At 44.1% G+C, this 24597-nt stretch overlaps 1 protein-coding gene across 1 annotated transcript; it reads left to right on the top strand.

Annotated features, from left to right (window-relative positions):
- The first annotated feature begins 956 nt into the window (after nucleotides 1-956).
- On the top strand, nucleotides 957-2393 carry FOXD2 (forkhead box D2). Its single transcript, XM_070939565.1, is given in 3 exon segments — nucleotides 957-1800; nucleotides 1803-1855; nucleotides 1857-2393. Coding segments are annotated over 3 exon segments (1374 nt in total). The 3' UTR covers nucleotides 2334-2393.
- The last annotated feature ends 22204 nt before the right edge of the window (nucleotides 2394-24597 follow it).

Raw genomic sequence — 24597 nt, 5'->3', positions numbered from 1 at the left:
CTTAGAAGGATGGTTGCAGAAATGCAGCCGGATCGATCGACGTTCGGGATCAGGAGGGAGTAGCGAGAGAACTTTGGAAAGACGGCAGAAGCGCTTGCGGGAGATTTCCCCAAACACCCCAAACTGTTTCGAATTTCAGGAGATTCCCAAAACACACCGAGGGGAAGGGAGGTGGGGGGTTCTGTTGGTTTTGGTTCATCCAAAGCGCACCAAAGAGCCGTCCGTTATTTTGAGGGGCTCAGATTGGACTCCTGGCCATTAGTGTCCCGTCTCGCGAAAGAAGGAAGATGGCGTGTGAGGGACGGGTTTGCCCCCCTCAAAAAAATAATAAAATAAAATAAAATAAAATCCGAAGCGCTGGACCGGCTTATCAAGCAAGCCCGACGCAACCAACAGGCCGAGAGTGGAGGGGGGGGGGAGTGGAGCGCGAGGGCGCGCGGTGGGGCTGCAAGGCGCTTGGCAGGCGAGGAGCGCGAGCGTCGGGTCTGTTTGCGCGCGCCAACAACACGTGACCCGCTGTCCGCGCTATAAAAGCTCCTGGCGCTCGCCTCGGCGGCTCAGTGCCTGCGCGACGTTCCGGCCGGCGGGAGCTTTCGCGCGAAGGCGGTGGCTTTCCCCACCCTTTCTGTCCCGTCCCCCCCACCCCCAAATCCTATCGCTCCTTCCCTGTCCCTGTTTCCCGCCCGGGGCCACCCGCAACCCCTGGCCCAGTCCCCTCCCCTCCCGCCACTCCTCTTCCCGCCCCCCGCCACGGTCGCCCTGCCCTCCTGAAGGGAGAGAAACGCCGAGGAGCGCCTGTTGCTCTCGGTCCGGCCGCGGGGAGCGAGGGCGCCTCCTCCTCCTCCTCCTCTTCTTCAGACTCCTCCCTCGCTCCGCCGCTAGGGGGTGGCCTAGCCGAGCAGCCCGACCCGGAGGCAGAAGCAGTCGGCCGGAGCAGCGGCGGCGGCACCGCCACCATGACCCTGGGCTGCAGCAGCGGGAGCAGCCGACCCTGCGGCTTGCTGGCGGCCCCCTCGCCGGAGGAGGAGGAAGAGGACGAGGCGCCGTCCGACGTGGAGGATGCCGACATCGACGTGGTGGGGCCCCCTCACGAGCAGGCGAAGTTTAGCGAGGAAGAGGAGGAGGAGGAGGAGGAGGAGGAAGAAGAGGAAGACGATTTGCGCCTCCTCCCCAAACAGGCTGTGCGGGTCAGGCTGTCCCCAGTCCAGCGAGGCCCGGAGGCCACGCTGGGCGACAATCACGTCGTTGCAGCGGCTCCGGCAGGGTCGGCTCCGGCGGGGTCAGCGGCCGGCCCGGCGTCCGCCTCGTCTTCTTCCTCGTCCTCGTCCAGCGGCGGCGGCGGCGGCGGCGCTTCAGGAGCCGGCAAAAACCCCTTGGTGAAGCCGCCCTACTCCTACATCGCCCTCATCACCATGGCCATCTTGCAGAGCCCCAAGAAGCGGCTGACGCTAAGCGAGATCTGCGAGTTCATCAGCGGCCGCTTCCCTTACTACCGCGAGAAGTTCCCGGCCTGGCAAAACTCCATCCGCCACAACCTGTCGCTCAACGACTGTTTCGTCAAGATCCCCCGCGAGCCGGGCAACCCGGGCAAAGGCAACTACTGGACTCTGGACCCGGAGTCCGCCGATATGTTCGACAACGGCTCCTTCCTGCGCCGGAGGAAGCGCTTCAAGAGGCAGCAGCAGCAGCTCCACCCGCAGCCGCCGGAGCTCCTCTTGCGCGCCGCCGCTGCGGACCCGGCGGCTTTCCTGCCGGGTTTCGCCTACGGACCTTATGGCTACAACTACGGGCTGCAGCTGCAGAGTTTCCACCATCACCACCATCACCACCACCACCCGGCTGCCGCAGGCGGAGGGACGGCGGGGACGTTTTCTTTCCAGACTTCATCCTGCACCCTTCCTGCGCCGCCCGGCCCTGGGGCCACGGCGACCGCCCCGGCGTCCGTCTTCTCCAGTGGGCTCTCCTCTTTCCTGGGCGGCGATCTAAGTTGCAGGAAAGCTTTCTACCCGGCGGGGCAGCTTAGCCCTACCGCCTCCCTCCTGCAGAGTCTCAAGACGGACCAGGGAGCGGGCAACCGGCCTTCCTTTTCCATAGACAATATCATTGGAAGCGGTGGCGGCGCGGCCCCTCCGCCTTCCAGTAGCTCCGCGGTCAGCGCAACAGATTCGCCCTTCCCGGCGGGCCATGCTGGGAGCCAAGCGCAGGTCCTGGCTATGTTGTCTCCAGCTCTGACTCCCTTACCGAACCATTTGAGCCTCACCCACGAATCACTCCTGCAGTCGGGACAAAACTTTTCCAGTAAACTCACAAACCTCAACAATTGTCCTTTTTAAAGGCAGCCACAATGGCCCTTTCCCAATCAACATTCCCCCTCCTATCTATCTCCCTCTATTGTCCTCCCATTGTGTTTTGAAAGGTAGGAACTTTTTTTTGGGGGGGGGGTGGCATCTTTCATTTGGATCGTTTTGTGTGTGTGTGTGTGTGTGTGTGTGTATGTACGCGCATGTGCGCGTGCGTGTGTCTATTTCCTCCGGGATTGTGATTTAGCAAATGGCGGGGTATGTGAGTAGGGGGGGAAGAAATTTGTTGAGCCAAAAGACCTATTTAAAATTAAGTCTTTCTTATGAAATGATTTCTGGCAGCTTGGGAGGAAAAAAAAAAAAAAGCAAAAGTGAAATCATTTAATTAGGGCTGCAGTCCTAAGCTGTCCAGGTGGTGCTATTTTAGTTGGATTTATTGGAATGGCCTTCCAAGTATGGATCCATTAGCAGCTCGGTTATTCTGGCGCAACTGCCTTATACTCTGTAAAGTTACTCCATTCAATTTAAGTCTGTCAGAGTGGAGTTCTTTGTGCAGTAGAATGCTGTTCTACTTGTGCAATAAAACTATCTTCCCAGGTTTGAAGGCGGGCTTGTTCCAAGGTTATAACTTTAAACTGGTAGTGGTGGGTGTTAATTCATGCTTTTGGGAGGCAAATCCCACTGCATTCATGTACTTGCTCCCAGGTGTGCCTTGAATAACAACCTTGAGGTGTGTGTATGGGGGGTGGGTGGGTGGGTTGATGCACTTGTGAGACTTTGCATTTTTAAACCGGTTCCCTGAATGGTCCTGATGTCTGAATTTCCTCTTGGGCATCCTTAATAGTTCAATATTTCCTAGAAATGTATAAACCAATTTAAACATTTAAGTGAGATTTGAAATACATATCTCTAAAGATCAGGCCATATCAGCAAATCCTCTGTTATCGAAACTCTCGCCTCCTCTCCACCCCTTCAGTGTGTGTGTGTGCCTGTGTGTATGTGTGTTCAGTGTATTGGGACTCATTGGCGTGTATACATTGTGCACCAGAGCTATTTTGCTCTCTTCCCACTAGTTGTGTTTCCCTCCTATTTTATTGAAAGAATTGTGAATGATTAGATGTGGAAAAGGCAACACATTTTTTTTTGTCCACCTCTGGTGTAAATTAATAAATGTCTGTGAATTCTCTTAAAAAGAACCCAGTGGATCTTGCTATTTGCTCTTGTAATTTTTTTTAAAAAAGATGTTGTGTTAGTAGTATTGGATTTTTGAAAGTGAAAAAGACCTGCAGAGTGGGATGAATTTATTTAGATATTGTTAAAAGCTAAGGGAAAAGCAATGCCTTCAATTTTGCAGTAGCAAGGGCAAACCACTCTCAAAACCTAAATTCAGAGACTCCACTGCTGGGACCCCCCAATAGGCTTCCTTCTGAGCGGAAGTACATATTGGATTGTACTCTTTGTATGTCAACCTATCCTAATCTTGGTCTTAAAATATATATCTTGAATTGGCATACTAGATTACAGACAGCGATTAAAATCAGGGTTCAACTGCTGTTTTGAGCAAAAATGTAATCTATAAAACAAATGTTTCCCATTAAGTAGACCAATATTAAAATGAGCCAGGTAAATATTTGTAGCTTACTAATGAAATGTAGGTTTGCCATAACTTTTCCTTCCTTGCCTGTTAATGAACTCTAAAATTAGTTTACTGCTACCGTCCCTTCTATTTCTTTTAAAGTAGTACTTTGGGGTTGAAAACCGAAAATATTTTTATTATAATAAGTTATGCATTATTTTTACTTGTGGCATCACATGTGGCAATTAAGTTCTTGTTTCCCAAAATTACTTGAAATTCCCAGGGAGTTAATAGAGGAAAATTATATTCCCCACTCCCCTTTTTGTTATAGTTGGAAATGTTGACATATGACAGGAGGAGAGGTGGTGGTGGACGAGGAATAATTTAAGTTTGTTCTTTCTGAGCCAAAACGATTGAAGTGAACATTTGAAATCCGAGATCTCTGCCTAAATTTGTGAGTGAAAAAAGGTACAAAATAAACAAACTCTCTTTCTTAGCCAACCCATGCCCTGAAAATCTCTTTATATTTTGGCCAAATCTGAAAATGCGGGGCTTTGTTTGAACAAAATGCTCCCCTAATCTCTCAGGCAGCAATGTCTTGTCAGGTTTTTAAAAATCATTATTATTGAATGACCCTGAATAAGTGAATAAACCAACCCACTCACCCCCTCCCTCTAATTTAAAATATTCATTTACTGGCTTTTTTTGTGGCTCTAATAGATTCTCCCCTGGAGAAGGGCCTGTGAAGGCAGAGGTAAATGAGGGGGAGTTGGTGGGTGGGTTTCTATCTGGGGAGGGAGGAAATTACAGAAGAGAGACGGTTGTTGTAGCATTTTCCATCTGTCTCTCAATGCAGGAACGACCCCCTCCTCGCCAGCCTTCCCGAGTTTGTTGATGTTGCTCCTTGAAAAGAGTCTAGCCCTCCCTGCTGGCCCAGCGAGGGGTCTTGCGTCCCCCCCCAGCCCACATTTGCTTTTGAAAAGGGATCCCCTGTCAGACACTTGGTCCTTGCCTTTCATGTCCAGTCCCCACAAAGAGGCTACAAGGCAAGACACGGAAAGGTGGGGAGGGGGAGAAAAGAGAGGCGGCGCGGCAAAATGAATCTATTTTCCAGATTGCTGAGCACATGGTTACAAATGGAAAGAGCTTTGGGTACTTTTTTCTGTTGATCTGGGGAGGGGGCGCTTCTTTCACACTTTCTCTCTGCTCCCCCCCCCATCTATCTAAATTGTTAAACTATACTATGCCAAACACTGCCCGCGGAGAGTTCTGGGCACCCATTTCCAGCTCCAGCGTTAGTTGGCCGTCTGAAAAATAGGAGACACAAACAGCTCTGAAGTTTTTAATTTTTTTCCTTTTTGTGTAGCGAGCGACTGTGCAAAGAGGGAGTGAGAATAAGAAAGCCGCCAGCACAGTACCCCATTTGGGAGAGTAGTAGGCAAGAGTAAATGCGGACTGGTATGGAAGTGCAGTTAGGATTCATCAACCGTGTAAAATCAGTCCTAAACCCAATACTTTAACGTAGATTTATTTTCTTGAGGAAAACAAGAAAAGCGGTGAGGTCCGCTGAAGTGCTCGGCTTTCACCTCTTCGATTAACGCGATGTTAACGGCCTAAACTTTCAACTAACCGCGTTGAATAGTAGGCCATAAACGGTGGTAATCTTTCTTGGAAACAAATTCCGCAGAAACCTACGGAAAGGTGGGGGGGTCAGCGCAATCCTAGCCATATTTACGCGATCTCCCTGATTCACCCCAGACGAGGCCTGCGACTGCAGCTTCCTCAGAGGTGGCGTGATTCGTTTCTATTTGTATCGGGTACTCATTTCCAAGCTACGGCTGGAACCTGCTGCGGTTCCACGCAGAATGGGAATTGCTTCTCCGATCTTTTTTGTCCGAATTTCGGAAGTGTTCCCAAAGAGTTAAGCGTGGATATATACCCTACAGGGTGCGCGCCCGCATTTTGGATATGGTGTTGGGAGAACTAGAGAAACTCAAACTCGCCGTCCCCTTTCAAAAAAAAATACGAGAAGGCGCGGAATCCCAGGGCTAAAGGTTAAGGCGTCTCTAAAGCTGCTTATTTCAGAGCGCGGAGCTTCATACGCAGCGCGGTTGTAAAGTAGATGGGCTGGAAAGCGGACTGCAGCCCTGAAATCCTGGCGTTCATCTCTGGCAAACTAACACACCATGAACGCCTCTGGCTTCTCGTTGCCTTCTCCCTTCTGCTTGAAAGGAACGCGTTGAATTGCGTTCTAGAAAAGGCTGGACTTCTTTGGGATCTGGAGACCACACAGTTTTGATCTAGACGTAGAATGGTGTTGATTCCCTCCCCGCTTCCCCATTCCTGAATCCTCGATTCGACCTGTCATTTTCTGCCAAGCTATTTTTTTTAAAAAAACAACAACAACAACCCATCCCTTAAATAGGGAAGGCAAGGTGTGCGCGCGGGGGGGGGGGGGGGGGGGAGGCAGAGAGATGAGCTTTAGTCCTCGCAAGCAACTTAATAAAGCTGTTGGATTCATCGCTTTCAGGTGGAATCGGATAGCAATCCAAATGTAGTCCGAAGGATCTGTAACCTTTTTCCCTGCTGGAGTTGAGTTTTTAACCGCATCTCAACGCCTCCTTTTTAATGTGGGAGCTGCTGAGTCAGCCCCCCCCCCAAGCTCTGAGGATCTTATTCCTCCCTGAAGCTGTGCCTGGTCTACCAAAACTTCAGTTAGTGGCGTGCTTATAATGTCTTCCCTCCCTCCCTCCCTCCCTCTCTCCCTCTCTCTCTCTCTCTCTCTCTCTCTCTTAAAGTGAGAAAGAAGGACATCTGGAATTTGTCATTGTGGAGGCCATCGTTAGCAGCCCGTTTTCCCTGGGGCAGAATGAGGAAATCATTTTGTGAAGGACTGACGCGTGTCTTGACTCTTGCGTGATGAGCTTTTTTCCTCCCTCTTTATTTTCCCCTCGGTCGTTCAATTCAAGTATCGCACCGGTCTCTGCAGTGGGGGGGGGGGGGGGCGTTGAACTGAACAGAATACCTTCCCAAGTGAGGGGATTTGTCCAGGGACAGAAAGAGCTTTGCATCTCTCCTGTGCAAACAGTAATAGCTTGGCATTTACAAGGGTAATAAGGAAGAGGGGAAGGAAGCTATGTGCCCCCCCCCCGGTCCAAACTGGTTTTGAACTCTTTCCTCGTCCTTCGTCTGAACATAAACCAGGACAGAATGCTTCGGGGGGGAGGGGCTGGGAACCTTCATATAATGGCATCTGTCCGAAAAATTGTTGTGGGGCTTTTTTGTGAAGCTCGGGTTCACTTTGGAGGCTTGAGGTGAGAATTATAGAAAATGGAACTCCCTTTCGTACTTCTTACCAAGAGGCGTTGTGCCCTTTGTTTTGCTTAGGGAGATGGTTGGAAAGCTTTCTGAACAAGAAAGTTCGCTTCGTTTGAGAACCTGCTCCGTTACCTGGTCCACCTCCCTCTTCCAGAATGGTAACAGAGAAGTGTTTTCCCAACCCCGTGGAGTGATTGATCTGTAGCCTCTAAAGCAAAGCAAAGCAAAACAAAAATAAGTCCGATTTTCACCTGCTTGGCCTCAGAGGACCCAAGATCCTTTGGGATCGATCGCTTCGGTTCGTAGCAAGTCTTGAATCAAAGTCAGGTTGTGGACTTTGCAGAGTAGTTTTTGTCGGAAGTTAGATCGGCCCCAGCTGGGTTTGCATGACAAAGATGAACTATAAATTGACCAACCACGTTTTCCAAATAGTAGGGTACAAACTAACTCTGCAGGTTCAATGTGTGGTGCAAGCCCAGGAAAAAAAAATGTATTGAACAAATTAAGGATTTTAGTTAACCAAGGATTTAATTCGCTCAGCAAGGCAGATTGAAATGAACCTCATTCACATTTCGGCGTGGTGGGGTGTAATCTGAGTCAACCAGGTGGTCTCCAAACATTTGGGGCTGTAGAATCCTACCTTTGCGGGCTAGATCATTGGGGTTGAAAGGCTTTGTAGTCCAAACCATCTGGAAAGGGCCCCATTGGGGAAGGCAGCATGGTCTACCACCGTGGTGTATATTAGAAGTTTTCTCTATCTTTCTGTCTTGTCGCTTCTAATGTATCTTTGTTCAGAAATCCCTTAGCCTTCTTTCAGCACTTTTGCTTTATAGAAAATAATATCGAGCAGCCCAGTTTAGCCGAATAGGAAAGATTCGAGATTTGTACACTGAGGACTCGGAAGATCGGTTGGCGAGGAGAAGGGAAAGGAGCCGCTTTGGTGGAGGCGTCCCGAACCCTTCCGAATTTATTCCTAGATTTCCGTGGACACGAGCTCCATCGTAGGTCATTCGAGAAGGCGGCGCGTTAAACACTTTTCTTCCAGATGTTCAAAATGAGGCCAGTAAATAGGTTTGTGCTAAATAGAGAAGCGTCCTCGTTTATGGTGCAGTCCGTAAAAACGGCGGCAGAGAGCGAGCGCGAAGGCGAAGATGGGAAGGTATTTGCTCCTTCCCAGAATTATTAGCACCCGCCGGTTTTGAGGGCAGGTTTGACAGAGATTTGGAAATTGGGGAAGGTCAGGATCGCACTCTTCCCACTTTAGTTGTGCCATTTGTTTCTAAGCAAGATCGCCAAAACATTTGGCCCTTGACTTATGGTTGGGAAAGGGACGGATGTGAAATGTTGGACAGTGAATCCCTTCTACTAGAGTCCGTGGTGTCCCTCGCTTTTTTCTAATGCACAGAAACCTGCGCGGTAGATTTAAGGCCTTAATTATAGGACAATTTCACTTAACCTTAAAAGTCTTTGGGTGGGTGGGGGGGGAGCAGAATCAGAGAATTCTTCTTCTTCTTCTTCTTCTTCTTCTTCTTCTTCTTCTTCTTCTTCTTCTTCTTCTTCTTCTTCTTCTTCTTCTTCTTCTTCTTCTTCTTCCTCTTCCTCTTCCTCTTCCTCTTCCTCTTCCTCTTCTTCCCTCCATCTCCTTTCCCTTCAAGAGGTCTGCGGATTTAAAAGGCATTTCGGAAGGAGAAATTCTGCGTTGATGATCAAATAAGCCCAAATGATGACCCTAGTGAACATCTGTAGTAGGAAAAAAAAAGCGGAGGTCGGTTTCGATAGTTAAAGGTGGGAGAGGCTCACCCGAACTTTTGATTCATCTCAAAACACCCCCGGGACTCTTTCCCCCCGCACTCCAGTTCGGTCTCTTCTTGCGCATTCGAGCCAATGCCATCAAAATCCCGTCGGTCTTCACCTGTCCAGCGTCTGCCTGTAGGTGGATGGGATTCGCGGAGTGTAAAGTTGGAGGTGGTGGTGGGGGGACCGAGTGAAGTTAACCGCCTAGAACAGACTTTAGGTTGGGCGACGGGACGAGGGGGAAGGCGCTGAGGATATATATATATATATAAACCTGTTCGGCGAATTATAACGCTGTTTTCATCTCCAACGAGCCGTTCCGTAATAGGCAAGAGGGAAAAATGAAGCGATTTAAAAGCACTTCAATTTCACTGGGCTATTAATTAAGGAGGCCCCGGGTTCCGAGGAAGGTCCTTAGAAGCGCCAGTGTCGGGGAGGGAGGAAACCGCCTGCCGACCACCCACCGACTCCTTCGGCCTCTTGCGGCGGCGGCAGGGAAAGGAAGGGGCGGCAACGTTTTCTAAAAAATATAGAGGCATCCAAAATCCTCTTGCTTCCCACCTCTTCCTTTGCTCTGAAGGGTTAACGGCTGCCGGAAAGCTCGGGAACCCGGTTGTTGGTTGTGGGGTGTTCTTCATTTCTTATCCTATAACTTCCCAGCCGGGGCCCGCCGTCCTTAAAGAGGGTTGGAAGGAGGCGCAATTATTCCTGAACAGATCGTCAGTTTTTCTCCCGTTTGGGAGGCCAGAAGGCGGCGGTAGTGATGAAAAGAGACAGAGAAAGAGGGGAAAAGAAGGGTAAAAAAATCAAAACAAAAACCACCCTCTCCGACATTAAAATAACGCAAGGGAACAGTTGGTCGGAGGCGTTTTGCAGAGTTGCTGATTTCCCAGGCTGTCTTTCCTTTCTTTGAGTCGGACAAAACCTCAAAGGCGACGGAAAGGGATGGGGGGAGGGGGGGGGGAAAGTGGCAGGAGAGATTTTCATTCTTTTTAGATCGTCCCGCTGCCTTTTCAGGTGCGGGGCCGGAAGCGAAGGCCGCATTGAAACAATCCGCAGTGGCTCCAGCGGTACCGAAGGGAGCGCAGCCGATTTCCCAACGCGCAGGTAGTTTAGTTGTTGGGATGTTAATCAACTATCCGGGGGCTAAGGGCAAATGCAGCGCCCTCCCTCCTTGAACCCCAGGCGCCCATACTAACTGAAGATTAACTGATTAACAGAGTTGGAAGCGACCTTGTAGGTCTTCTAGTCCAACCCTCCGCCCAAGCAGAAGACCCTACAGATCAGGGGTCTCCAACCTTGGCAACTTTAAGCAAAGCTGGCTGGGGAATTCTGGGAGTTTAAGCCCCTCAGGCTTAAAGTTGCCAAGGTTGGAGACCCTTGCTACAGATTATTAAAGCAACTGCCCTGTGATGGATAGTGTCCCTTCTCACCCCTGGAGTAATAGAGAATAATCTGTATCGTGCAATTATCGGACGGTGTTGGGGGTTGGTTAGACTGAATTTGTGCCAGCACTAGTTTCCTTGGAATTTGGTTCCCTATTCCAGCCTAGTCGCGAAACGTACCTTGCTCCCGAGCGTGTTCACCTTTTGGTACTAAATAGGACGAGCCAAGTTTCTTCAAGAATGAATTCTCAAAATAGATTGGGCTGCGCTCCTTTACACAGGTGCTATATATGAACGATAAGATTGATCGTCTAGCGACCGGCACGATCGAAGTATTGTGGTTTCAAAGGCTCCCATAGTCTTATTTATTGTTTTGCCACTCACCGACTTTCGGTTTGGACATCTTTGGAGGAAGGACTTACCCTGATAATAAAGAGGGCAAACCCTCGATGATTAGAAATTGAAAGACGCCAAAGAAAACTGTTTCTAAATTCTTGATCATCAAGCTACTTTTGTTCCTTAACAGTTCCAGTTTTGAGCGAAGAATAAATGTCTCAGTGAATGCCATTAGTTTTAATTTGATTTATATTGTTTGTTTTTAATTCCGATTACATATTGGGTTGCACACTGTTCCGAGCAGGTTGACAGGAGTGATCCCTAAGTCATACACATATGTATGAATAAACACACATACTTAAAAAGCTGAAGACCAATCAGTTGGTAGTCAGACTGAAAATCGCCCTGGAGAATCGGGCGATTCCCTGATTATACCTATAATGGGATTTGTTTTTGATTATCCTTTTCCTCCTCAAACATTGGTCTTAAGGCAGAGGATGGATTTTTGGCACCATTCCTGCAAAATGTATCTATACATTTCTCCCTAGCTTATTTTAGTGCAAGTTATGAAGTTCAGAGTTGTAAAAAGCAGGCAGCTGTAAGCAGGTTTGAAAAGCCGGTGATTTTAGGCAGGATCTCATGAAGGGGAAATTATATTTTGTTTCTTTGCCCACAAATACTTGGTAGTCAGTTCAATTGAGATTTATTTCCAGAATTTTTGGAATGCAAACGTACCGTTTGGCTTGCATTGTCTAATGTGAAATTTTCACTCCTTTTACAGGAAGGGTCAAATGAAGGCAGGGCTGTTCTCTGCCCCTTGTCCTCCCCAATTTCACCCTTCTTAATTAATGTTGTCAGGTTTTATCTGCCTTGGCTTTCTCCAGTCTCCTGTGCTGGAACTAAAGCTGATTTGATTCCACTGAAGCTAACATGGAATAAAGACAGCTTAAATCTAAATGCTTCTGTCCTGGATAGAATTTGAGCTCTTAACATGTGAATTTGATTATTGACAGATTCATTGGAAAAGTGGAATCAGATTTTTAAAAAAAAAACCGTGCAAGTTTTTTCTAGAGCTGGGACAGGATGGATTTGAAATGTGGCTTAATAAGGCCTTTCATTCCAAAACTCCATCCTAGGGAGGCAATAATTCTGGTTAAATCTAACTCCCATTGAACTCAATGACCCAGAGGGATCTGCAGTTGTGACAAAGGGTGAACAAAGTCTTTGAGGTAGTTTGACTTTTGCTGACGCTGGATCAGACCATGATATTTTCTTGCCAACAATATGAAATGATTTATCATTAACTTCTTCTGAGATGGATTTTCCCCAACTTCCCAGTCTAACCAATAAACCCAATGATCCCTAAAAAATATTATATTCAAATACTAACCAGCTCAATCTACTGAGGCTTCCAAAGCCAGAACAGGCTGACTGGCAGGATTGTGAGTCCAGTAGAAGCAGTCCAAATCTCCACATAATATCTTTTAATTAACATTTATGTTTTAATTGCACTTCCTACAGTGCACATCTTAGGGCCCATGATAACTTGCAGTAGGATATTCCTGCCAATCTGTCGAACATGGCTTTAATAGTCTTTAATAATAATTGGGAGGCCTGCATGAAAGGTTGGGCCTCCGAGTTCCCCATCAGTGGAAAAACTGACAATGAAATCATATATAGCCTGTTCCCAGAGTCAGATGTGCCTGGTTTTCTCTGCGTGAGATCTGAGACAGCATCTCATCTAAGCACACCAATTTAGCTAGCAAAAAGAAGGGAAATGCAAGACCGCTGCAGAAGCAAATCTGAGCAAAATTATTGTACTGACAGAAAATGTTCAAACTTTCATCTACTTTAGTAGATCTGTTGAAATGAAACATTGATTGTCTAAAAGCAGCTGGAACTGTCCTTGCTTCAGTTGTGAGGGAAGATAATTTTGTGCTATCTCTCAGTCAGAGAGAGTAGAAAATTCTGAATTTACCCAAAGAAAAGCTCTTCAAAAAAACAGGATAGATCATTTAAAAATGATCCAGCCCCATAGATTTGTATCTGTTTCCTGAAGGCCTGTTCACCTGATTGTTCATTTTCATTTTCTGATGTTTGCTTTTTGCCCAGCTCTGTCAATAAGTGCCATGAGAAAGACTGTATGTTAACAGTGTTGTTAATCTTTTGGCCTAATTCATATGCAGAATGTAGTGTCTCAGGAGGGGCCTTCATTGGAAATTAAGGCGAGAAAGAAAAGGTGAGAACATCAGTCCAGAATTTTAGCATGGAAAGGGGCTGGATTTTAACTCCTTCTGAATGGAGTGATGTGTGAAGTCAGTTGAAAGTATTAGCTTAATATTATTTCCGTTACTAGATGCAGTTTTGAAGAAAACAATTTCCTTCAATAAATATTTCCACCTATTGGGTCAAAAAGGAAATATTGTATTATTTCAGCTGCTAAATTGATCCAAAGAGTCATAAAAAATGTGAAGCAGACCAGAAGACTTTCTAGTGTACATCATATTTCTAGTCATAGTGGCCATTTTTAAAATTATTTCTAGGAAGCCTACAAGTTGTTCATGAAAAAAATTGGAATTTGTTATTGTTTCTTCTTGAGTACCTTGTATTCACAGATTTAATACCCCAAAATAAAGGGGAGCTCCACTCTGTTGGTTTTTGCAGTTGACATCTTTTGCATTACTAACCATTTAGTGGGGGGAAGAAGTGGTGACCACAGCATTTAATTGTGTCGTTTCAATCTCTGTTTTAATACCTGCATCTCTTTGCCCTCTGCATTTAAATAAATATACTTTCATGAAGCTTTTATGGCATTCTAAATAACAAAAGAATCCACTCAGTGCGCTAGATTGGATTGTCAGATCTTTTGCAATATAAGAGCATCTTTAATCCTAAATTTTGTTATTTGAGCTCTGTTACTCTCACATTTATGGAGGCCCTCAGCTCCTCCTTTACTTAACAAGATGCTTCTACTAAATTCTCGGGTCCCTCAGTGGATTTGGGAGCTGAGGATCCGAGCATCAGGCAATTTCTGGGCATAAGTATTTAGTGCTTCGTTAAGCTACATTTGGTGCTCTGTGCCTAGCGACTGGGAGGAAAGATTTGCAAATACAAAAAACTGGCACCTCTGATTGGAGTCACTGGAGCTTTGCCCCAACTGGTTCGCCATCCCCAAATGAGCCTAAAATTCCCTTTCAATCCAGAGGTTGACCTTGATCAGCTTCATGCAACAAAGAGAATAATGGCATTCATTCATTCTTATTCCCTTCTTTCAGGCTTCTTTGCCTGCCTATATGGAAGTTGTTTTTGTAGTTGACTCCAGACCTTCAAAAGCAAGGTAGATAATTCTATGGTTGTAGTTTAAAGTCGATGCACAGAAGTAACTACAATCAGTTTTTTGGGTAGCCTGTTGGGAGAACCTGAATCATTTAATGAACAGTTTGTGGTTCAATCTTTCCTGCAAATCCAGAAATTGAATAAAGTAAGTGATTATTAACGAATTGACATGTGGGGCCAACAGAGCCTATATGTACCTTGGGTTTACTTTAGAAATATGTACCATAATACAATAGCTGCAATTTAATCCTATCTGTCTCATTACTGCTCTGTTTCTAAAGAGTCTTTTAGAATGATATGGAATTAAGAGTGTACTCCTAAAAAAGCATCTTCCACTAAACTAGTAAGATTTTTTTCCCTCCATCCAGCAATGGCTGAATTCATACAACCCACTTAATGTGTTTATTAATTGCCCCAATTTCTGGGTTTCCACCATACCATGAAACATAAACCATCCAGGCAACCTAGGCTCATTCAACACTTGTAAGACACAAAATAATTAATTAAGCTTGTGAAAATGCAGCCATTATAACTGCCCTGGTCAATCCTGCAAACACAGTAGGTTTGTGATTGTTGAACATATTTAAGCCGTTTTGATGCTTCTAATGTTCCCTCCCTTCATTCCTCTTTTAAATGTGTTGGGTTTGAGCTATGAGTGGGGCAGTTCAATGGATTTGTCTTTTTGTCTGCTGGATCTCCAGGGCTTTAATTCCAAACAGGGAAAATGATTTCAAGAGGTACTATGAGGAAAGGTGCCCCACATGCATTTGGAAAGCCTGAGAAGTGTTTTTCCTGGTTTTTTTTTTTTTTTTTTTTTTTTTTTTTGTGTGTGTGTCTTTAACGAACAGGGACTCGCCTATTTTAGATGGGAATTTCTCTGTTCTTTAAACCCATCTTATATACTTCAAAGGTCAACCCCAGTCCGCTTACTCTTTTCACTCATTGCCTTGATCATATGCTCAAGAACCTGAGGAGAAGACATTCATACAGATGGAAAGGCTCATTTCCCACCTACTTGCAAAAGAAAAAGGACTCATTTTAAGGGGAAAGCTTTTTTCTCCTAGAAATGTCTGTCCTGGTTATATCCCAAATCAGCAATTATGCAAATACATATTTACAAAATGGAAGCAACCATATATGAACGAGGAGGCCAATGGATTTAAATGCAGACATAGATCCCATTACAGAAATGATTCTTGCACTCAAGTTTCTCTGAATCAAAAGGTGGGACAGTCTCAGGAAAGCATATGTATGTGTGTGTATATATATATATATATATATATATATAAATATATACAAATATATATAAATTACTTTCAAGTCGGGAGAGGTGCAATGTAACCTTATGCCTGAGAAGTAAGCTCAGTCTCAGTTGTGATGACTGAGTAAACGATTGGTTTGTTTTTTGCTTTGTGAACTTGCCAGTCACTAACCCTTTGCAAAGTCTTTATCTGCCCTAACCTTTCTGAACTCCACAAGATGGGTTTCCATGGGTGGATACCCACACAGATCCCAGAAAGATCCCTCTGGCATTTAAATAGGTGTTTGTTGAATTCCTAGGCCCTAAATATAATTGAAAATAAGTCCACATAATGCAATATATTCCCTGCTAAAGCTTTTTGTGGATGATGACTTGATCTCTGTTTTGCCACCTTAAATCTACTCAATGCCACCTCCCATGTGTCCCTTAAGAGGACAGATAGTACGGAATTCAGATTCCCATATCTAGTAGTAGAACCTAGAGTGAGTTCTATAGCTTCTTTTTCCTTTAGCTACTGTGTTTAGAAAACTAGGAAGCATAATTTGGCTACACCTGGGAAAGGTCAAGCGCAGCATTTTATGGATTTAATTAAGAGAACCCTTAGCTTCTTCAATAATCTATGCACTTGGTAGGATCCAATCCTAGATAAGTCTACTCTGAAGTAACTGTCATGGATTTCCTAAAGTAGCCATTTATGTATGGCTCTGGATATTTCACATTTCTGATCTTTCAGTATCTGTCTCATTAGTGTAACACACTTTTCTAAGAGGCCATACACTTAGATTGATGTTGATTGATATTACTACGATAAAATTGATGTTGTTCATAATACCCATCATGGTTCCCTCAAAGGCTGAAAACCAGAACTCATCTGATCACCATCGTTCTACTATTTGTTTAGTTCTTTTGGTGAGGTGGAGGGGGGGGGTACATCACCCTTGTTCCAATAATAAGCCAATGTATTCTTGGCTTTTAAAGCCCTCTTTAAAGCAAAGAGGATTATTTAGTTGTCAATTTGGAGACACTCCTCTCCTCCACATAAAAAGAATTGTATTCGCTGAGGAAAAAATCACTGGCAGTGGTTCAACATACCGTACTTGGGATATACAACATTTCAGCTTCATTCTCAGGTATCCATTCATCTAGCTAGAAAGGAGTTTGTCAGAAATTTTGAAGAGACTGTTACAACGGAAGCGGACATAGGGCTAACTGGCAGCTCACTCAACTGGCAGCACAGACCCCAAACGTTATTATGGGTCAGAGTATTGCTCCAGCTAAGACTACTAATTAAATAAGCAACGATAAAGTAAATCCTGGGTTGTATTAACACATCCATTATTCTGTAGATGGCATTAAGGCACAGATACTAGAAGTTTGATTCTCAGTATTGGACTTAAGAAAAAAGTATGAAGATTTTTTCATCTGAAGAAACCAACAATGTTAGCCTAGTCTGAGATTAATGGGATTCTACCTATAAAATATGCTGACTGAAATCCTAAATGTGTTTACTGAATCCTATCTGGATGTACCTGATGATAATTTCACTGTGTTTGTTGAACTCACACAAACACTTTTGACTGATTTAACCACTGTTTAATCAATAGACCCAGTTTTCTGGGTTTGCCTGACACATATCAACAAACCAGCCACACAACACTCAAAATTAAATAGTAATTGGCAAATCCGTGGCTGTTTGTGTCCTACAAACCAGCCTCTGTGTCCATAAGGGTCTTTTTCAATACAGCCTTAAACCAGTAGCAGCCCTAGCTTTTTCTGGGCTCAGAAACCAAGCAAAATTGGGCTTGATTAGTACCTGGAAGAGACACCTTGAGGGAATCTTAGGGCTGAAGGCTCAACTGAGAAGTTGAAAAAGTATCCTGAAAGAAGGCAGCAGCCAACTATTTCTTCACCACTGCCAAAGCAATTGCACAGATGTCAACAGGAGTTGCATTCCCCTTGACAGAGACTTTGCCTTTATCTTCAACTTTGAGCCACCAGAGCTTTTTAGGACTTCTATTCATCTTCACTGCAGACTACATTTCTTCAGGATTTCTCACCAGAAGCCAGCTCTTACATTGATATACCTTGGCTGCAAGATGCAGGAAAAGAGAAGGTAAGTCCTGCAACAAGCTTCTGCATAGAATGCTGTCCCATCATGGGAGATATAATGCAATCTAATGTCCCAAAGGTACTTTTTTTTGAAGGAGGGCAGCTGGACTTTGTTTTTCTCCATTCCCCATTATCCTATCAGAGCTGAAGAAGCTTCTTGGATGAGAAGCGAAATGTCTTCAAAGAAAAAACAAGAAAGTCCAGTTGCCTCCTGAAAAAAGCACCTTTGGGACAACCGTGACCTGGATGACTGGGAATCTCTACAGGCTAATGCAATGTAATCTTATACAGGGTTCTAGTTTGGAGATTACTGGTCCAATCCCTCTTTCCCAAACTGTGGAACAGAATTTCAATACATGTTACTAAACCTCTAGCCCCTTGGAGCTGTAGTACCTCAGCAGGGAAGGGAGACAGACTCAATGGCCATTCTGTAGAGTTCAGATCACAAAGCTGGAAAAGATATTTAAGAGAGCTTGAAGAGCTATGGGCCACCGAACAACAGAGATCAATGCTCTCCGGAGATGGCTAGCAGAATGGATTAGTTGTTCGGCAACCTCTATAAAGAAGAGGTGAGGAACTTGCAATCTTTCGCTGTTAATAATTTACAAATAAGACAATAAGGGACCTGAGGAACTGTAGCTGAATAATAATCACAAGACAACAAGTTCTGCCTCTCAAGTACAATAGGCAAATCCTTCAGAAACCTTTTTCAGATCTTGGTTACGTTTGTAATATCGTTATTCATCCTGAACAGTACCTTATGGGGGAGCAGGTTACCAAGAATGAACAGAATAATTTGAAACAGATCAGGAGTAAGTCCGCTAACAAAACATACTTTTATCCTTGGATGCTGGAGCCCCAGAGGAACTTTACACCTTGATTATTCTTTCCCAGTTTTCAAACTTCAGGAGTCTCCTGGAAAGGAAAGTCACTGGATTCTTTCTCCAGGTCTGGTGTTGTTGAACTGGGAGTTAATCCCAGTTCAACTGAGAGAAGTCAGTTTGGTACAGCAGGCTAGGGATCGGCAGGCAATGAATTCTAGTCCGTCCTTAGGCACAAGGCCAGCCGGATGACCTTGGGCCAGTCAGTCTCTCCCTAGCAAGGACGAATCACTTTTGAAAAAAAACCTTGCTAAGAAAGGAGGAGCCAGGACTGACTCAAAGGCAGGCACGCAAGTAAAAAAAAAAAAAAAACTCGCGGGAAAGCGGGTCTCAATCGGATGACAATCACAAAAATAAATGGAGATGCACCTCGGTCATGTAACCGCCGTAACACTTTGGCTGCCGGGAGATCCTGGATTCCCACAAAGCGCTCCTTTCCTCCTTCCCCGCAGTCCGGTTCTTGTTCGCGGACTTTCCGTTTTCTTGAAAGTTTCGCAACCCCCCTCCCTCCCTCCCTCCCTCCCGCCCAATCAATATGATTTTCGACTTGGACTTCGCTCCATTGCGACCCTAAAATGTACGGGGACCGGGTAAGAAGTTGGAGCGGAGTAACTAGAAGTGAAGGAGCAGGGAACGGCTGCACTAAGCAATTAGAGTACATCGGAATAATTTGGCCGCTAAGAGGACAGCAAATTTCCGGCCTTGATTTATCCCAGGGCAGAATGATAAGCGCAGCTTTTTGTTATTTTAAGGCAGTGAGTTGTGGGAGGAAAAGAAATAGCGATGATAGGAAGGACTTTAAAAAAATTACTCTATCATTACAAATCAAAACAAAGCATGAAAATACCCTAGCTATAGAGATCTTAGCCCCAGAATGTAATTAGGAGGTTTAACGTTCTTTCTATTCCACCCATTTGCTCCATTTACCAATTTAGTTCGATCCCAGGAATCTGGTTTCGAGTCAAGGATCAAAGGCCAAGTACAGCGGAATCCGGTGAGATTAAGGATGTGCATTATGTTTTCAATGTCAGTGGGACATTTTGGGGTCTATTCTATTTAAAATTAAGCAGTACTGTGTCTTAAATTGCCAGGATAGGATAGGATAGGATAGGATAGGATAGGATAGGGTAGGGTAGGGTAGGGTAGGGTAGGGTAGGGTAGGGTAGAGTAGAGTAGAGTAGAGTAGAGTAGAGTAGAGTAGAGTAGAATAGAATAGAATAGAATAGAATAGAATAGAATAGAATAGAATAGAATAGAATAGAATAGAATAGAATAGAATAGAATAGAATAGAATTCTTTATTGGCCAAGTGTGACTGGACACACAAGGAATTTGTCTTTGGTGTATGTGCTCTCAGTGTACACAAGGAGAATAAAATATATTCATCAAGAATAAAAAGACACAACACTTAGTGATAGTTAAGGTTACTAATAAGCTATCATATCATACTAAGAAACAAAAACAATATAAATTGAAAGATACAAGGTCTGCGCCATTGGCTTGAAAGAAGCCCAATGGAAATTATTCCAACATCACTTACAACTCAGAAAATGGAGAAGAAATGGAGTGTGGATGTGATCTAGAATTGGCTGTACTTAGTTTTCCAATTGCATTCCAACTCCTTGGAATGTCCCAAAGATTTTGTTTCCTGGAGTGAATAGATACACTTTGCCTTCCAGATCAGAAAGGTCCATAGAAGTTTTAACTATTTTTGCTGAAGACCTTAAGGTTGTGGTCAATTTCTTGGGTCTAAGCCTAATTGAAATTCATAGGACTTACTTCTGAATAGTCCTATATAGAATTGCACTATAAATATATTTTAGGGGGAAAAATCTTTTCTGTTCAGCGACAAGCTTCCTTGCCATTGGGAAAAATGTTTCTAAGGAACATTGAAAATTGTCATTTTCTTTTTGGAATTAGAACCTTACTTGCTTACTTTATTTCCCCAATTGTAATTCCTTTTGCTTTATGTACATTTTTTTTTTTAAAAATAGTCAACAACTAAAATGTGTGGTTATGTACATATTCCATATTCCATCCATATTCCACCCACTGCTGGCATGACATTAATTGCAGTCCCACAAACTATTTCAGAGAAATCTATTGAGCTAAATGGAGCTATTTTGAATTAATGACTTGGGACTGTGACCTTTCTTAAGTAGGCTACAATGTTTAGTAAGATGTCATAGCCCCAGGCCAGTGCTAATGTCCTATTGATTCTTCAGTGCTTAAACTGTCTTCTATCTCCACTGCATAAGAAGATATGTTGACCTCTGCTCAACTTTGTTGATTGCTATAAGCCCCAAGATGTTTGCTCAGTTATCTGGTTTAAAACTTCCTTTCCATACTGATTCTTCTGACTTTCCCTGTTAATATAATATGTTGATTCAGGTAGCTGTTTTCATTTGTTTATTTATTGTATCTGCATAACAGTCTTGAGAGGAAGGCCACAGTTCCACCAAACATATCAGAAACCAGCTATCCAAATACATATTTTTTTTAAAGCTATGATACCCCGTGTTTAAATAAACTTCTTAAAAATCTCATTGGTTTCTATTGAAAAGAAACTGGCCCTTCCTTTAACAGTCTTTTCCATGTTTCCCTTGTGACACCAACCTTGTTCACAACTGCGTGCAGGAGAATGTGTTTTTCAATACAAACAAGGTGTGAAGGATGAGCTCAGTGAAGGAATGATGATGTTTACCAGAACAAAGGTATTCAGAAAATGAATCTGAGCCAGTTAACATAATCTGCATTCCCTTTATTTCAACGAGAAGTCAATTTCATGCACGTTGCTTTCTGTTTTAACTGGAGGGAAATGAAATTAGTGTAGCAAGCAGAATGAGATAGATGAAAAGTTAAATCTGAATCACCAGACTTGTCTCTCCTGCATCAGCGCAGGACTGAGTTCTTATTGTTTTGCTTCCTTTGTTGGTTGATATTTTTAGTTGAATTCAGAAGTGTCATCAATTACATCATGAGTAAATTCACTCAATGAGAATGAGAAATTTCACATCAAGAAATCTTTGCCTTGAAGAGGTGGGGGATTGAAAAGAAAATATATTAGATTTCAAACACCACATGAAAAGGAGGAAAATGAGTTCTGTTAAAACTCATGAAACAAGAAGATGTAGTCACGCCACAACTTTCAAATATGCATTAATGCCATGTAGGAAGAAATACTATTCCAGGGATAACTATGGGCTCACATTTTAATGAAGGATGCCAGGCTTCTTCTCCTTCCTTCCTTGCCTCTAGAGACAACTCTAAATGTTATCATGATTGAATTTCATCCTAATAGCTAAGGTTGAAAGAACCACTTTCTTGTATATTTGTGTTGAGGGTCTTCTTGGCAATATTTGGGGCAGCTTGGGCTCTTTAGGACAACTTCGAGTAGAAGTTGAAGGTCACCTGCTTATTGGAGACTGAGTTAAACGATGATTCAGAAGTCTTGATGAATGAGGTCGAGGCAAGACAGTCACATTTTCACTCCCTCTACTTGTACAACTCCCAGTTCTACTCTGACATATAGATTTGGTAAATTTAACAATCATATCTAGCGATTTTAAGTCTGACCAAGATAGGAAAAGGTAGGTGGGAAAATGCACAACATTAAAAGAAAATTGAAGTTTTTTTTTTTTTTTACAAAGTTGCTACAAAGTTGCTCCAGATATATCGGGCAGCCTATATACACAACAGTTCGGTCATAATAAAGAGTTAACTCCAAGTCCTGTCCCTATTCTTGACTTCCAGTAAGGGCACCCAAGTTTCTGTTCATGAAAGGTTGAATTCAGGTCTTAAAAATAGGATTTTGTTTTTTCCATTTTTTTTTTAAAAGTATGTCGCTATTGGTTAGCATGTGTCTATTTATCTGCTTCTAAATTTTACCTTTTGGAAGAAAGTGAAGCATTGCTTTCCAAACCAGAAAGTTTTTAGGATAATAGAGTTACACGTCAATCACAGTCTTAAAGAGGTATTTCCACATTTTCACTTTTTGGGGTGTGTGTTTCTCCTTCCATCGCAGTCTCTGCTCCAGAACAAATCGGTCTGCTTATACCTGATTCAGAGAAAGGTCCTCAAAGACCTTTGCTACAATTCTCAATCTACTGGATTAACTCAAAGGTCTAGTTTTGCATAAGGCACTGAGAGCCAACAAGCCAAGTAGCTAAATTTGAGCTTTGGGTACTTATCTCAGTACTGAGTGAAGTTCTGAGAACCTAGAAAACGGAGTGACTTTTGAATAAACTATAGTTTAATTAACCATGGGTAAGCATGTTGTTTGAACACAACCAGTGGGATTTTATTTCCATTACGGCACAGGTTAAATGGGAAAGTCCATATGTTAATAGAGTTAATCTCCCAAAATTATGAACCGGCCATTTATTCCCGCTTCCAGACCACTGAGCCTAAAGCATGCACTAAGAGAACTAAGAAGCCATTGAGACTTATTCCCAAACAGTGGTAGAAAGAATTGCAATTGTTTGAAGCAGGCATTTTGAAATGTTCCAATAAAAAAAATAATAACAATGACTAGAAATTAGATTCCATCGATCACAGTAGGAATTACGCCTAGGCTTTGGGGCTGCAATTCTAAAAGAGACTTGTGTCTCAGTAGAACAACAGTGCTTTTCTCTGTAAATCACACAAATTAAAACATAATCGCTAGTGTTGGAATCAACCACATTTTGACCATTTTTTTTTCTTTAGTCCTTTCACTGGTGATTTTGAAACGCTGTTTTCCCTCGGGATGGTAATAGATTGTTGAAGCTAGCATTTTTATAGACATTTGAATCCCTCTCTCAACAAAACTAGGTTGGTGTTATACTTTACTTGAGGCTTTCTCCCTATTTGAAAAAGTTGACATTGCCCCTGATCACAAAGATACTATTCTAGTGACTTTGCCTTGGAGCGCAGTGCAAAAACTGCGATGCTTTGCTCCCTATTTCTTCCTTAACAACAAAGCGTCACCACCATTTGTTTCTTTTTTCCTCGTCAAGTCATAGTTCACACTTAGGCTCCTAATCATGTTGTCTGTTCGAACAATCCGTTTCTGATGCATCCGCCGTTGTGCTGAGCTTTCCACCACCTACTCCGCAAGACCTTCTCGAATAGAAAGTCACTTCTTCCACGGTAAGGGAACGAAGGTTTGCAGCCCTTTGCTGTATAACTATTAAAATAAATAAATAAATAAAATAACCTACTAAAGGCCGGGCCATTTACACAAAGTTCTTGTATGTGCGCAGGCAATATTCACCTGCTGGTAGCAGCTTGGAGCTTCAGGGGATTTGTGGGAGGGCTGACCCCCCCCCCCCAACACTTTCCTCTCTGAACCAGCCGACTCAGCCGCTTGGGAAAAGTATGTCGCCTGGGGGGGGGGGGGGTGGCCCTCTCTCCCTGTCTGCTGAAGGGGGCAAAAAGGGAGGGTCCCTCCCTATGAGCACGCCTGCGAGGGAGGGCGTCGCCTCTCTTGTAATGCCATTATCGTTGCCTTAGCAACCCAAGAGATCCTTGATGTTGGAATGAACCTTGCAACAATGGTTGGTGAAAGGGAAATCGGTAATTGGGTACCAGAGCCATATCGGCATCTTTCGGCTTGAGCAAGAGCCAGGGATCAACGTGGGTGCAATCAAAAAGATGATCCATTGGCGCAGCTATCCCGGCATCTTCGAGGTAGCAGGAGCTTCTGGAGAGGAGGGGAGGAAGCAGCGTGGAGAAGGACGAGCGCTGACTCCGAAATGCAGGCTCGGCGGCCAGATTCAAAGGCCGAGTTTACACGACGGCCGCAAACGAATCAAAGCAAACTTTAGCGATTGTATATCCCCCTCAGTCCTGGGGCTAGGCCGGGCACAATGTGGGCGAACCTAAAACGTTGGGTTAAATGAATAAGCCTATGTGAACAACGGGGATGTGGACTCTGTGAGAACGCAAAGAAAAAAAAAAAGAAAAAGAAAAAGGAATTTTATTTAAAACAAAAGCAAAAAACAGAACCTCCCCCATCATTTGCCCCAGAAACAATCACAGGGGGAAAAAAATGCCTTTTCTGGTGTTATCGCTGCCTTTGCCTAAATTCGCAGTTTTTCTTGCGGTAAAGCGACCAACTTTGCGGCACAGCAGCCGAGATAAATTTAAAAATCTCGGGGGACGGGAAATGGTAAAAAACAGCAAGTCAGCCGATCTTTTTGCGGGATCCTTCAGGAGGTTACCAGGTATGGCTTGTGGTTTTTCGGCGGAGAAAATCAAGTACTCCCTCCTTTTCTGTTAATCTGCGGTAGCCCATCTCCATCTTCATCCAGTTCACAGAG

The sequence above is a fragment of the Pituophis catenifer genome, unplaced genomic scaffold (genome assembly GCF_029215685.1).
Source record: "Pituophis catenifer annectens isolate HBS135680 unplaced genomic scaffold, rPitCat1.0.hap2 SCAF_3, whole genome shotgun sequence".
Classification (NCBI taxonomy): Eukaryota; Metazoa; Chordata; class Lepidosauria; order Squamata; family Colubridae; genus Pituophis; species Pituophis catenifer.
This window is presented reverse-complemented; position numbering and strand designations above follow the sequence as displayed.